Source organism: Equus przewalskii, chromosome 6 (genome assembly GCF_037783145.1).
Source record: "Equus przewalskii isolate Varuska chromosome 6, EquPr2, whole genome shotgun sequence".
Classification (NCBI taxonomy): Eukaryota; Metazoa; Chordata; class Mammalia; order Perissodactyla; family Equidae; genus Equus; species Equus przewalskii.
Genome location: NC_091836.1, coordinates 11,783,306 through 11,799,405, shown reverse-complemented (window position 1 = coordinate 11,799,405; position 16,100 = coordinate 11,783,306). Strand labels below are relative to the sequence as shown.

The 16,100-nt window shown below is 38.2% G+C and overlaps 1 protein-coding gene across 3 annotated transcripts in view; it reads left to right on the top strand.

Moving 5' to 3' along the window:
- PGR (progesterone receptor) overlaps positions 1 to 16,100 on the top strand; it is a 73,914-nt gene that overhangs the window by 15,515 nt on the left and 42,299 nt on the right. For all 3 annotated transcript variants that reach the window (XR_011540800.1, XR_011540799.1, XM_070623016.1), the window contains exon 3: positions 15,044 to 15,160. Coding sequence is in view for 1 of the 3 variants with exons in the window: in XM_070623016.1 (XP_070479117.1) it covers positions 15,044 to 15,160 (117 nt within the window). In the remaining 2 variants the exon portion in view is untranslated. The remainder of the gene's footprint in view (positions 1 to 15,043; positions 15,161 to 16,100) is intronic.

Genomic DNA, 16,100 nt, shown 5'->3' with positions numbered 1-16,100 from the left:
ATAACTCTGGTGTTTAATTACTGGGGGCGCATAGGAGAGAAATGAATCTTGCGTAAGCATGAGATAAACATTTTTAATTTTTCAGTTATAAATTCCAAAGTTTGTGGCAGTGTTTGTGTTGCTAACAGTAGAGACCACAATGGTTGATCTCTCGTTAAGCAGAGCACTTTAGTGAAAGTTTCTTTATGCAAAGTCAGTCCAGAGCCCACTGTGGGTTGGGGGCGATGGAAGTGTGAAGAACTGAATCCCTCTCTGTGTACAATTGTAGTATAAATTAGAGAGTTGTCACTGGCAGCTGGGGCAAGGAGGAGGAAATAGAGTAAGGGGCAAGGGCTCAAGAAATAAATGCCTGTGAGAAGTTTCCTATCGCAGGGAGTGATCGATAAATCCCTAGGAATGGTGATGTCTGACAACAAATTTGGGATTATTTACTGCCTTATGTATTTATTACCTCCAGCTACTCTCAAACCTTAAGTAGATTTTTTGCTTTACATAATCACCCTGTTACTGTTGTTTTGGGGAAATGAAGGGAGGTGGTGATATCCAGTATGTGTGGCAAAGGAGGTTGGCAAGAAAGGACAGCAGCAGTGTTAGCCAAGAGCCTTTATTAGAGCTGGAGTGGGCCGTTTCTCCCAAAATACACTAGAGCTCTGGTTTTCTAATATGATTCACACACCCCAGGGATGTTGCATTTGAGGTGTGTGAAGAAAATGTTAGAACTTGTATTTATGTTTATTCTTATTCAAAAATAAGAAAGGACTCATTGATAGCAATGGTATCTGTCTTAGCACACTCTCAATGCATACATCAGAGGCATAAACCACTTATGGAGGACAAGGCCTCCTGATGGAAGTGCCCAAGCTCCATGGTGCAGAGGCATAGAGGCGTGCAAACTCCCCCCTGGATTCATGCTTAGGGTATGGCGAAGTACTACAGCTTATCTGGACCACAGAGAAACCACAGGTTGAAGATAATACCGATTAATTTAAGCACAAGTGAACAAGAAAAATGGTAGAGCTGAAATTTCTCCTACCTCCAGTAATAGCTACTCATCAGGCAGATGCAGAGCTCTAAACTAGACAACGTCATCAGATCTGTCAAGAAATCAAAAAAATTAGAAATTATTAGGAAGATAATTTGAAATATGTATTTAAATAGGTTTCATAAAAGATGGACCTTGCTCTAAGCATATATTTTGCTAGACTTATTGGTTAATAACTATATGAAGCCATTATTATAAACGAGACATTTGAAGTAGTACTCGGAACCTGAAGCCAAACCTCTGCCATTTTTTCAGCAATGTTTAGGGTCATGCAATATTCAATTTAGTCATTCACAAATTTCCCTTAACCTAATGAAAAATGTTTAGAAGTCTTCTTTGAGGTTTCCCAAGTAAAAATCCACATATGCAGGTTCTTGCTGTTCTTCCTACCCTAGTATAAATGACTGAAATAATGCATGTAAAACAACTTGGTAGCAAGCTAAATGCATTCAGCAAATACTTTTGAAAGATACATAGAGAATATTGCTCAGGATTTAAAGAAATCAAATATTAGAAAAAATTGTAGTGTGGAAGGTTTACTAGACAGATGGAAGAACGTGGAGTTTCATTATGTCTTGGTTTATATGACAGTGAATTACTGCCAAAAGGTAATCACCAAAAAATTCAATTCAGTCAAATGCTAGGTGGTATTACTATGAGGCCAATGAAATGATTGGGGTAAACTTGCACAGCCAGATGGTTTAGAGCTCAGCGGTCCACTGTATAATCCAAATCCATCCAGTCTTGATTGTGGTTTTACACTGCGCTTAAACATTGGTGGAAAAGATTCTAGATCTCCTAGGCAAGGAGTCCAGGAAATCTCCTGGTTAGTCAGTACCAGTTTTGTTGGCCCACCTGGGGAGATTCTCACAGATTAAGGCTGATTGGGAGTTGCCTACCTTTTTTCTGCCTAGCCTCACTGTCTTCTTAATTTGGGGGAATAGGAGCTGCCTGGAGGACAGGAGGCATTTGAGAGTTGGATTTTATCTGAGTTAACATTATCTCATCATCACTAGATACTTTATCATCAGGTTTTACTGGTTGCTAGGTTCTGTTTCAATAGTGAAATATAGAAAAAAACTTTTTTATGAATCAGTAAAGCAAAGATATATATAGAAAAGATATAGTCTCAATAGTAATTGCCTTCTTTACTAAAGGAATGTTCTATGGAAAGACTGCATAAACCACTGATAGGATTGTTGCTGTGATATTAAAAAAAAAGATTTCAGGTTAAGGTTACAGTTAACATCATATATGAAATTCATTTACTGCTTCCTTCGTAGGCAAGTTATATATGGCAGCAAACAAGTTGAAATCTTAAATGAACGAAGCTCTGCAAGATGTCGTTACTGCGGTTGATTTTTAGCACAAGGCCCTTAAAATACAGTAGAATCTTAAAAATATTTAGCAATATAAAATCTTTTTTACCACGCAGTGCTTTTCTCAGTGCACAGTACTTAAAAAGAGTTGTCAAATTTAAGGATGAACTACATATTTTCCTTTATAAAAGGATATGTGTTCTGAATTGCTGACCTTCTCTATGAGAACAAGTTTCTCAGTAGATGTTACTTAGAAGATATTTAGCAGAAGGGACACTTCATCTGCCCCTTCAAGGTAGAGACAACGTTTTTTTTGTTTTGTTTTTGAGGAAGATTAGCCCTGAGCTAACATCTGCTGCCAATCCTCCTCTTTTTGCTGAGGAAGACTGGCCCTGAGCTAACATCCGTGCCCATCTTCCTCTGCTTTATATGTGGGACACCTACCACAGCATTACTTGCCAGGCGGTGCCATGTCCACACCCAGGATCCAAACTGGCAAACCCCAGGCCGCCAAAGTGGAAGGTGCGAACTTCACCACTGCACCACCAGGCCAGCCCCTCGAGACAATGTTTTTGATAGAAAAATGAGAGTAGCTCCCTTTTGCAAGACATCTTTGTGATGTAGAGAGCATTTAGAAGAATGGGTGTCTGCAGATGATTCTGTTGTTATGTTATTTTGTTGTGCACACAGTATAAGTACATTATAGATAAAAATTTTTCTAACTTCTTAAAAAAGTCTTCCAAGAGTTTCACTGGCATGGTTCTGAATATATTTATGAATAATGGTGGCATATACATTAACACTTATTACATGCCAGGAACTCGAATGTATGTATTACATGAAGCACAAAGAGGTTAAATCGCTTGCACAGGCAAATAGCGAATAAATGGCAGAGCTGAGGATGGAACCCAGAGAACCTTCTCTCTTATACTACATTATATCTTACTCATTATTTAGAGTCTCTTTGTCCTAATTATTTGTAATGAACACTGATTTATATCAGGGAGGGTAGAAATTTGCTAGCTGAATTTCAGGGGAAAAGAAATTTTGCATAATCGGTAGGTGGTATTGAAAAATGAATATCATGACAAGTAATCTGCCCTGCAAACAGTCCATTCATTGTCCATGGCTTCTGGACGACTGTCTTCCACCTTCCCTCTCTCCTCAGCCTTCCAGCACTCTCCTACCCTCACTTTCAGCTGATGACCTTGCTTCCTAATTTTCTGAGAAAACTTCATGAAACTGCTACCACCACACCACCACATGTACTCCTGTGGCATCTAATGCATAATTGACTTTTCCTCCTGTTCCTGGGGATCTGCACTCCTCTTCAAGGCCAGCCCTCTCCCCTTTGCCCCACATCCAGACTTCTCCTGTCAACTCAAGGGCAGGCTCCAGCAATTTTTCCCCTCCTCGCTAAATCATTATTTCTGTCTTCTCTGCTCTATCATTCCCATCAGCATGTAAATATGCTATTACTTCTCCCATCTTTAAGTAAAATAAAACCGAAATACTTCTGTTGATTTTACTCATCCTTCAGCAACCAGTTATTTTTCTGCTCCTCCTGCAGCCAAACTCCTCCAGTGAATTTTCTTCTCCCGTTCTCCCTCAAACCTAATCTAATCAGTCTTTTGTCTCTACCACTGCCTCTACCAACACTCCTGTGAAGGTTACCACATTGCAAATCTGATGGGCAACTCTCAGTCCCATCTGATGTGATCTATTGATAGCATTTGACAGTTGATCACTCCACTTTCCTGGAAATACTTTCTTCACTTGGCTTTCAGGAGACCTCACTCTTGACTTTCCTCTCTGGCTCCTGTTCAGTCTCCTCCTCTTTAGCTTTTAACATTGGAGGGCCCAGTGCTCAGTATTTGGACCCCTTCCTGTCTGTTTGTATGACACATCCTTGGAGATGTAATCTAGTCTCATGGCTTTAGCTAAATCATCCATAGTATCTCTCCCAAATTTCTGTCTCTAGCCCAGACTTTTCCCCTGAACTCCAGACTCGTATATCCAACTGCAGACCTGATACCTTCATAGATGACTACTGAACATCTCAAACTATTAGGTCCAAAAGTTAGCTCCTCTTCTACTTTGGATTTTGTTTGGTAAGCCAGTGTTCCTTCCAATTTGGTCTTCAACCCATTCTGCCTCAGAATCACCTGGGGTATGGGCTTAAAATAAAGATTGCTGAACCTCACCTCAGATATGCTGAATCAAACTATGTAGGTAAGGGACTTAGAAATCTGCATTTCAATGATCTGCCTAACTGTCTTTTATGCTTATCAAGTACTTATTAAGTCCTGTTTTACTCAGAGGGGAACCAGCGTCTAAGCTGGGAAGTGACATGGTCGGCTTTGTTTTTATAGTTAATAGGTGGTAGACCTTGGATAGCAGAAGTAAATTTAACAGTTAAATAAAAATTTTTCTTTGTACATCAGAAGGGCTCACTGTGTCCCAAACAAATATAATGAAAAAAGCCACCCTTTGCATATATTGAAAAAATGTTTAATTTTACGTAGAAAGAAAACATCCTAAATGAGTTTAAATAGGACAAAACAAAAACTAGTGAACTACCAAGAAATAAAAGTTAGGCTGATGTTAGAATTCTTCTTTGAAGCACTAAATGCTGGGATTGGTCAGAATTCAATCAAGCTGAGTTGCTGTTCTTGGGTGAAGGCATCGTATGTTCTCATTGATGTGTGAGGGTTTGCGAATGTGCCCAGCCTCTACTAAGTACCTGTGTGTCTGATACTTGAGTGAAATTAGGATTCCAGGAGTGGCTTCTGATTCAGGCTGAACCTTAGCAATATTCTTCTGTTAGAGCTGGGAGGTGCCATTCTCTCTGCCCTTGCTATCCACTAGCATGATGTAACTCTCCCCAGCAGCCCCCTTCAGGTGTCACATGCTCATGTCTGATGCCCAGTGCCTGTGTCTCTGTTCTCAAAGGGCATATTCTGTGCCCTCTTTGTTCCCAGCCCAAGACTCTTTATGTCTACTCTATCCTTAGGTATTTCCATGTATCTTATTAGCCATTTCCCCTTGGAAAAATTAAATACCTATGTAGTATCTATTTTGTTATAAAGATTACATGAAATCAACCAGTTAAGTTGCTAGTATAATGCCTGATAATGTGCTCAACCCCTTTATATGCTTAAAAATTATTGAGAACCTTAGGAGTCTTTATGTGAATTATATCTGTCAATATTTATCATATTAGAAATGAAAACTATTTTTTTGAAATTTTCTTATTAATTCACTTAAAAAAAGCAAATTCATTAAATGTTAATTTTCTAAACCAAAAAAATTTAATGACAACAGTGACATTGTTTTACGTTTTTATAAGTCATTTTAATGTCTGCCTTAATAGAATACAGCTGTATCTCATACCTTTGTCTACATTCAATCTGTTGCAATATTTTGTTTGGTTGAAGGATATGAAGAAAATCTGGTGTCACACAGCTATGTAGTTGGAAAATGGAGGAGTATTTTAATTGTCTTTTCAGACTAGACAACTGGTGGTCATTTTGTTAGGGATTGCAAAAAGATGATATGCTACTTCTGATTTTATCAGCTGTAAATCTTTTTTATAGTTCTTTCTTTTTTCCAAAAGGCAATTTGGTAATCTTAAAATACAATTTATACTCGAAGACCTATTAGATGCATATTTTCTTTTCATTATCAATTTTTAAAGTAATAAGTTTGTGCCCTAGCAGCCTTCAGTAGTTTCCAGTGAGTTTGTTCCTTTTGTGTGTGTGTGTGTGTGTGTGTGTGTGTGAGAGAGAGAGAGAGGAAGATTGGCCCTGAGCTAACATCTGTTGCCAGTCTTCCTCTTTTTGCTTGAGGAAGATTGTCACTGAGCTGATATCTATGCCAGTCTTCCTCTGTTTTGTGTGAGATGCCACCACAGCATGGCTCAGTGAGCAGTGCTATGTCCGTGCCTGGGATCCGAACCTGCGAACCCTGGGCTGCCAAAGCAGAGCACATCATCTTAACCACTATGCCCCGCTGGACCAGCCTGGAGTTTGTTCCTTTTTTACATGTTCTGTAGTCATGGCTTTTTCTATAGTCAGTGTTTTTAATCACATCAACTCAATTCTTTCTGACTTTCAAATTGTCTTACCTTTGGTCACTGTGGCTTTGAAACAATTTCATTAACTCCCAATTACATCAAATTCTGTTACAACAAAGCATCCTAGGCTCAACTTGTCCATTTCCTTCCCCAGTCCTTATCAGCCACATCTCCAAGGAGCTCTGGTTCCTTTTAGATGAAAATGACATTAGACATGACAACCTGGATCCTAGCATTTATTGCTGCTGTGGTTTTCTTAGCTTCTGGACATATTCAGTGGACAGACCTAGAAAATATTTCTTTTTGAAAAAGTGGAATGATCATGAGTTTATGTCAAGGTTTCTCAACCTCAGCACTATTGACATTTTGGGCCAGTTAATTCTTATTGTGGGGACTGTCTTGTGTCTTGTGTGATGTTTAGCAGCATCCCATCCCTGGCCTCTCCTCAGTAACACCTATCTCCTTAGTTATGTAAACCAAAATTGTCCCCAGGCATTGGGCAATGTCCAAGAGAGGGGGTGGGAAAATTGCCTCTACTTGAGAACCACTGGTTTACACTTATATTTCTAGCAACATTAAAACAATTGCCTGATTGTTTTATCCATATATGTGTGTGTGTGTGTATGTGTGTTTCTTCAAAATACCAATATGAGCATAACATCTAACTGTGGGCTAGTTCTTCCATCCTTTGCACAAAATCTTAGTCCAATCCCATAGTTTTTCATTGGAAAAATAATCTCATTTCAGTAATCAAAATGCACAGACCAGCCTTATAGTCAAAATTCCAAACTCTCAGCTAACTTAGGCTTTTTCCTTTACTCCAGCTCAGCACTCCCTGGGGCCTAAAGCCTGCAGGGAAGAATGAACAAGATCACCTTCACTGTTTACTCTGCTCACACTCCCAAGCCCCATTAGCAGCTAATCTTTTATCTTTTCAGGGCAAAGATATAGGAATAGGGGTTAAAAGGAAGGACACAGTTATACTTGGCAGGTACATATATGACTGTCACAAGAGTTCTGTGTGTTTAGTGGATGATTATAGCTGACTCTTTCTCGAATAGGATACTTTGGTGGGATTCTCGGGGATATTTCACTGGGAAACTCCAGCTGTAATCCTGTAATGTAGGTGATGCCTCTCTCTTCTCTGGACACTTCTGACTCTGACCCTCAGCCTCTGGACTTCAGTGGTCAGCCCTGCACAGACTCCTGCTGGATAACAGTGCCCTCTAGGCTGTCCTCTTGGGTGGAACTATTTTTAAAAAGAAAGAAAGAAACTTTTTATTGACATAAATATTTTCAGAAAAGTTCTCAAATTAAAGGTGTAGAGCTTAATGAATTATCACTAAGTAAATGAAACCATGTTACTATCAACCAAGTCAAAAAATTAAAAAATCATTAGCTTCCCAGAAGCCCCCTTGTACCCCTTCTTTTTTTTCCCCTCTCTTTATTTTTTCTCTTTTGAGGAAGATTAGCCCTGAGCTCACATCTGCTGCCACTCCTCCTCTTTTTGCTGAGGAAGGCTGGCCCTGAGCTAACATCCGTGCCCATCTTCCTCTACTTTATATGTGGGACGCCTACCACAGCATGGCGTGCCAAGCGGTGCCGTGTCCACACCCGGGATCCGAACTGGTGAACCCCGGGCTGCCGAGAAATGGAACATGTGAACTTAACTGCTGCGCCACCAGGGCGGCCCATTGTACCCCTTCTAATCACTCCCCAAAAGTAACTACCATCCCACCTTCTAACATCATAGATGGTTTTGACTGTTTGGGAACTTTATATTAATGGGATCATACAGTATTTTTCTATGTCTACTTCTTTTACACAACATTATGCTTATGGAGTTTATTCACATTTTTGCATGATTTAGACATTCATTCTCATTGCTGTATAATAATGCATTGAATAAATAAAATAGTTTGTTTTTCATTATGCTATAGATGACCATTTGGGTTATTTTCACTGTGGGGCTATTATGAACATTGCTCCTGTAAATATTCTTATACAGATCTTTTTTTGCATATGTGCATACCTGTCCTAACAGATGAGTTTTGCATTTGCCTCTCCCTAGACCCTAGGAATTTCACTGATCCTAGACCAGTATTTGTTCCTTGGTACAGATTCCTACAGCAAGTGGAAGTGAAAATTCACCTCCTGTAAAGGCCAAGACTTTTGTTTGTTTTGTTTTTAGTCACGGATGAGTCTTCTCCCCACCCAAGTTTCGGACAGATTCTTGGCTTCATTGGCATATTCTGAGGAGTGTCTTCTAGCCTTATTCAAGGATGAGATGGCCGTTTGAGATTCTACATTTTATGCAGAGTTCATTTCCTGCCCCTCTCTCCCAGTGGGCCTGAGGTCATGTATCCCAGCCCCTAAGGGCTTCAAACCCCAGTGCTTGGCTCCTGGTCTTATATCTGCATCTGAAACATTCTGGGGCCATTGCTGAGTCCTCTCCAGTTTACCACTCTGGCTTTCATTTCTGGCTTACAGGGATTTCCCTTTTTCTTTTTTTTTTTTTTGGCCTAGAATGTAATTAAACAGCATGCTTCGTCATAGTTTATCCAGCATTTGTGTGTTTGCAGGTGGAAAGAGTGTCCCCATAAGCACCAGCTCACGTTGCCTCAAGCCTCCCTTTTCAGTGGGTCATATTATACTTTCTCTTCTTTGCTGCTTTCTCTCTTGAACATCTGTACTCATTTCTCCTGTTATTTACTACCTATTTCCTCCTCAAAAAAAGCCATGACAAATTGTGACTTCTCTCAAACCAAAGTGAAATATGTTCACTTGTTCTCATATTGAGAGACAACACAAATAATACAGATTTCTTATTTTAAAGGGAAATCTCTTCCTAGCTTATAATAAAGAGATTTCATTTCAATTAAAATAGAATTTTGTTTGTCATGTATCTAAAATTTTTTAAGTCACTAGTCAAATAAAATGATCTAATCACACTTTAATAGTGCTTTTATTTTCACAGAATATGATCTTTTTAGTAATAGTAACACTTGAAGTTATATTAAAATGTTAAAAAAGAGCCATTAGAAACAATATATAAATATAATTATTCACTAATCCCTTTTTTCAGATCATTAAACAGATTTTTCAGAGATAATAAATTCTCTGTTTTTCCAAAGGTAGATGTTAAAAATAAGTTTGTTGAGGCCGACCTGGTGGCATAGTGGGTAAGTTTGTACACTCTGCTTCAGCAGCCCAGGGTTCACAGGTTCAGATTCTGGGCGTGGACCTACACACCACTCATCAAAGCCATGCTGAGACAAAAATAGAGGAAGATTGACATAGATGTTAGCTCAGTGACAGTCTTCCTCAAGCGAAAAAAAAAAAAGCTTGGTAAGGATTCTACATGTAACTCATGGTTTACTACCATAAAAAGGCAATGAATTTTCTGAAATAAAAGGCCTTCCGTAATAAAAATAAATATTGAAAGGTGGCAAATAAAAATCTGGAACAAATGATTTTTTTATTTACTATATATGACAATAAGTAAAATATTATTATAGATGTTACATTGTTGAGTATATTTATGACTATAAGTATAACAATAAATATAATTAGGTATACATGTATTCAACAAGTATTTATTGAACCCTTATTAGACACAAGTGTTACAAGGATCTAAAGACCTACTTCCTACTCTCACAGAACCTAGGCGAAACAAGCACACAGCATTTATAAGAGGAATATATCGAATGTGCAGTTGATACACAGAAGAAATGTCTAGGCCTTTCTGTGATCAGTCAAGTAAGACCAAACTTGAAAGCTGAGTAAGAATTTACCAAGCAGATAAACTCTACTATTGTTTATCATTGTGTCATTCATCCTGTTTGTGGCGGCCCATAGGTTATAAATACTCCTGAATGTCTTGTAATTCCTGGTGGTGAAGGTGTGGGTAGATAGCAAGGACGTTAGAGAGTGGAATGCACTGTGGGGTTTAATAGAGTGACTTTTTATAGACTTGTATAGTAACAATGTTATGTTGAACTGAGGAGCAGCAACAATATGCAATTGGAGCCATCAATCTGTGATTTATGGGTAATAAGCAAGTGGATCTAGACATGGATGTGTTTTTCGAAACCAGCATATAAATTTGGGACTATTGTCTGAAGAAAAGCGGTAGCAACAGACATCATGCTAGATTTGCCACCACAGTTCAACGTTTTGCACTTTCCAGATAATGTCATGACAGAGCCAGTGCATCTGGGTGTGAGCTTTTTCCATCTGTATACACAGCCGGGTACCTGATGGAGTGACACATGCAATGGAGTGGTTTTTTCTGCATTCCTTGCTTTCTGGGTGGCTCTGAATCCTGGCCAAACGTGGTACAGAGGCAGTACCTGGGCCCCATGCCAATTATCTTGGTCAGCTGTAGTTGAAACTGGCTGGCTGCAGTGTTTCTTAGGCCAAAAAATCTCTTAGAGAAGATTAACCTCCAGCTATACCCCCTATCTTTTGCATGCGTGGTGGTGCATCTGCTTTGCAGTTTTGAAAGCCCAGTGCTAGTGTTAAAGATGACCGTAGCTTAGAGTGGACTAGCTTCCAGATTTCTATAAGCCATTCCATTCTGTTACAGGCCGTCCATGATGATTTGAGTCACGCCAATATCTTAAGGTAGTGACTTCATGCCAGTAGCCTTAATTATCAGAAATTTTCTCTCCCACTCAAATGTCAAATTTTGAAATGCTCAGCTCCCCCCCCAAGAGTTATAAGAATTGCATTCTATTTCATAACTATAATTTCCTCATTTATAGGTAAATAACATTTAAATTTATTTAGTACTTATCAATATCCTTTCACACCAGACTTCCTCCCTCATGCGTTCTCTATTGTAATTCATTTATTGTTGGCTAGGCTACATCTGTAGGAACCTCTTTAGGAAGAGTATATAGGGGTATTATTTCCTGATTTTATGCATATTTGAGAATGTCTTTCTGTTGCTTTTAAAACTGAATAACTTGACTCAGTATAGAATTCTTGGGTCACATCTAGAACAGGATTTTGGGATGTGATAATTATTGTAGACATTCATTAAGTACTTGCTATGTGCCAGACTATTCTAAGTACTACATGACTTCATTTAATCCTTAGATACAACCCTAGGTACTAATATTATCTTCATTTTACTTGCCAGAAGTCACCCAGCTAATAATTAGTGAGGTTGAAATTCAAACTTAGGCAATATTGCCCCAAAGTCCATACTCTTAAATTCCTGTACTACCTCTCAGGTCAATTAAGCTAAAAAGTCTAGCTGTGTGACTTTAAGCATGTTACTTAACTTCTCTGTGCATAGGTTAACTATCTATAAAAGGTACCAATAATACCTCCCAAGGTGGCAGTGATGATTAAGTGAGTTAATACATGCAAGTTGCTTATAACAGAGCTTGTAAATAGCTTGTAAATGCTTAATAATTGTCTGTTGCTGTTATTATTATCTTATGGATAGTAAGCTGCAGATCTGAGCTTTGAACAAGCAGTTTGACTTCAGCAACAGCTCTTCACACTACAGTATCGACAACTAAGATGGCATTTCAGTTAAGTGAAGAAAAGGGATTATTCAAAAAACGGTGTTGGGACATATTCGATAAATACACAATAAATACTTGTTGAATTAATGAGAGTTCTGTAAAAGTATGTATATATTCACTTAACTAATATTAACAAATAGATATTACACACTCTCTAGGTCTGTATAGACAGACTGGAAGGAAACATAAAAATGAAAATAGTTTCATGGTAATGAGATTGTAGATGATTTTCTGTTTTGAATTTCCTTAATTTGTTACAAACTTTCTCTAATAATACAATTTATGAAATAAACAATTTAACCAGATAATCACTAAATGTTTTTTCATATATATTGAGTTTGAGGCACCTACAGAGAGATGGTTGGAAGGTGATAGCTCAGCATGAGAGCTTGCAGCCATGAGAAGATGGCAAGACCATCCCCATAGTGTGAACAGTGGAATACAACGTATAACGAATAGGCAAAGGAGGAGGGATTGGCCAAGCGAACTTCAGAGGAACTTGGAAAGATAGATGAAGAGTCAGAAGAGACGTGCCCCCAAACACAAAGCAGGAGGGCTGGTGGGAGAGAAATCACCAGTGGCAAATTAGACAGAAAGTCAGGAAAAGAATCTACAGCATTTAGAAATGTACAAATCTTTGATGACGTCACACACTTTATAAAAACAGTGAACATATAAGCCAAATGACATAATGCTGAGGAGTAAAAGAAGTTGAGTAATTAGAGATTGCAAATGAAGATGACTTTTCAACAATTTAGATGACCGAGAAAGGGATGGGCTCAGAAAGAATTTAGAGTGAGATAAAATTTCTTTCTTTTCTTCTTTTTGCTGGAATCTTTTGAAATGGAAAAACGAGGAGAAAGTACAACATCGTTGAAGAGGGAGAGACTAAAGATCTTAGGAGAGAAAGGGGAAAATTGATGGGACAGGATTTGAAAGCAGGTGGGAAGGAATGGTTTCAGGAGTGTAGACTGAGAGCCCTGGCAAGGAGGACTCTCCCTCTGAGACACTGAAGGAGGAGGTGCTGTTGTCAATCTTTTAAGAAATAGAAAAGAGACAAGTCAGCAGCATTCCAGCTGATGGCGTTTCAGGCTTTTTTCCTGTATACCTGTGACCTAGATGTAGCGAGTAGATCAGCCTCCCTTCAAACAGCAGCTTCATCCATGTGTGCTGTTTGTTTAATTTCGTTCTCTGTATAGGATGGAAAATTTTACTCCCTATTTTCTGTTCTCCCTTCTTTTGAGAAATCAGTGTAGGGCCTAGATAAACGATAGATGATAGATAGATAGATAGAAATAGATAGATAGGTAAACTCATACACACTTTACTCCCATGGTCATTCCTATAGCCTGCAAATATAACTTGTGGTCAAAAATAAACTAGAGTCAAAATAAAACAGAAAGTAGCATGCAATACACTCTGCTAACCTAGTGGGCATAGCTGTGCAGCTTCATAACTATCCTTTATTAGGAGGAAAGCCCAGGACTCCTAAACAAGAAAATGAACACTAGTATATGAGAGTACATGCACATAAGTTCATGGAGGAATATATTTTTAAGAAAAGACCATCTGGGGCTGGCCTAGTGGTGTAATGGCTAAGTTTGCACTCTTGGCTTCAGCAGCCCATGCGTTTGAGGATTTGGATCCTGGGTGTGGACCTACACACTACTCATCAAGCCAAGCTGTGGCGCTGTCCCACATACGAAATAGAGGAAGACTGGCACAGATGTTAGCTCAGCGTCAATCTTCCTCAAGCAAAAAGAGAAGAATTGGCAACAGATGTTAGCTCAGGGCCAATCTTCCTCACCAGAAAGAAAGAAAAAAAAAGACCGTCTGTGCTTTTCCAAAAATGCTCCAGATCAAGACCATTCTGTTATTAGCTATCCCATAGATGTGGCCTTTTTGTCTTTTGCCTTTTGGTCATATCCTTTCCTGTGTTTGATTAAGCACACATGTAAGGTACCTCTGTGTTCCTAAACTACAAACTTTGGCCAGAAGAGTGAATCTGATTTTAAGGTCAACTAATGGAAAATACTATAGGGAAATCCCATTATGTTGACGACTATTTTTCATGCTTAAAAAGTAGAAGTAAGCTGATGATGTTAAAAGACTCACAGTCTGTTTTATAAGAATTTATTGGAAAATGAGTGCCAAATAAGCAAATTTTGCAGTTAATTAGTATTTACATGTTTAAGCTGAAATATTTTTTATTTTTGTTCAATCTAAATAAATTAGATTGTTTCATGCCTTATTAAATAGGACATATTTGTGGCTTAAAAATCATTGTTGCATATTAAATTCATAGTCCAGACCTTTTGAAGGCTGTAAGTAATTTCCTCTACACAAATACCCAGGGGTCACATGTTCTATCCATGTTTCTTCTATAATTCTTCTGTCCTCTCCTTCATTGAGTACTTCTCATTGTTTTAAGTTGTGCTCCCTTTATCATTATTTCTATTTATCATGTTTTCTAATTTGTGGCCAAAATAACCTGGGCAAATAAAGTCAGTACAATCAGTGACTTTTTTTTTTCCATGCTATTCACAATTATTAGACCCTTTAAGAGCTGGCTCCAGGGTTTTCTAATAGAATTAACCATATAGGTTTTATAAAAGGTCTGTTCCAGAGATCTCTTTAATTCTTTAGTCTGTACCTGTTCTTTTGAAGGTTTAGATGCCAGAAAGAAAAGGTTTTACTAGAGCTTGACTATCTTATATAACTAATGCTTATCAGTAACATGTAGGTAATTTTGAAATAGTAGAAAGGTCTGAGGGCATTCATATGCTGATACCATTAAGAAGATGCACCGAAATCTTGTACAAAAGATTTTTAGAGGAGCCCTGGAATTGATTTCTAAGCTGTATTCACCTCATTTGCACCCCTGAAGGCATCGGTAGAGTATTGGCAGCTTTGTCGCATCACCAACATTCAGTCATGCCAAGCAAGATGCTGGCTGGGACAGTCATTCCCTTGCTGATGTGTACCGATCCTTTTTCAGTTGTCATTGCATAAAATTTCCGGTGGTCTTTAGATATTGTAAATAATTTTTACTTTTTTTGTTTTTTAGGGCAACATAACTATTTATGTGCCGGAAGAAATGACTGCATTGTTGATAAAATCCGCAGAAAAAACTGCCCAGCATGTCGCCTTAGAAAGTGCTGTCAGGCTGGCATGGTCCTTGGAGGTAATGCTGACGTTTTCATCAATAATATTCCATCTAATATTTACATTTTAAAACTGTGCCAGAAAATCCTAGATTTCTCATTTATCTTTGTTCTTGCCTTGCTTTTTCTGTTTTGATTATTAGTGTCTGACTGAAGCAACCAACACCATCCTGTTAACTTTATAGATTTTCATCATCTTGAGGCTGTTATGAGAAGTACTAAACCTTCTTCTGTCTATATTGCCTATAAGTAGATAATATGGAAAGTTTGCAACCTCTCATCAAGTAACATGGATTGGAGTCTAGGCTCTGCCGCTCACTGCCTATGTGGCCTTGAGTAGGTCACTAACCCTTTATGGGCATCAGTCTCCTTATCTGTAAAATGAGAGCACTTAAGTTCCTTCCAGCTCTAAAATTGGTTCTGTGAGTTGGTCAAGTACATTAATCTCCATCTCTCTCTCTCTACATCAGTCCCTCCCATCCTACTTTCTTCTCTCTTTAAGTAACTTCCCATTCTCTTTAAATAGCTATATATTGAGCCCTTACTACTTACCAGGTACTAAACTAAGTTCTCTTTACTTGTGATTGTCTAGTCAAATTCTCTATTTCTTCCTGATTCAGTTTTGTATGATACTAAGAATTTATCCATTTCTTCTGGGTTATACAATTTGTTGGCATATAGATTTTCATAGTATTCTCTTATAATCCTTTGTATTTCTGTGGCAGCCATTTTAATTTCTCCTCTTTCATTTCTAATTTTATTTATTTGAGCCTTCTCTCTTTTTTTTTATTGAGTCTGGCTATAGGTTTGCCAATTTTGTTTATCTTCTTAAAGAACCACCTCTTAGTTTCATTGATCCTTTCTATTGTTTTTTTAGTTTCTATTTCACTTATTTCTGCTCTGATTTTTATTGTTTCCCTCCTTCTACTGACTTTGGCTTTGTTTGTTCTTCTTTTTCTA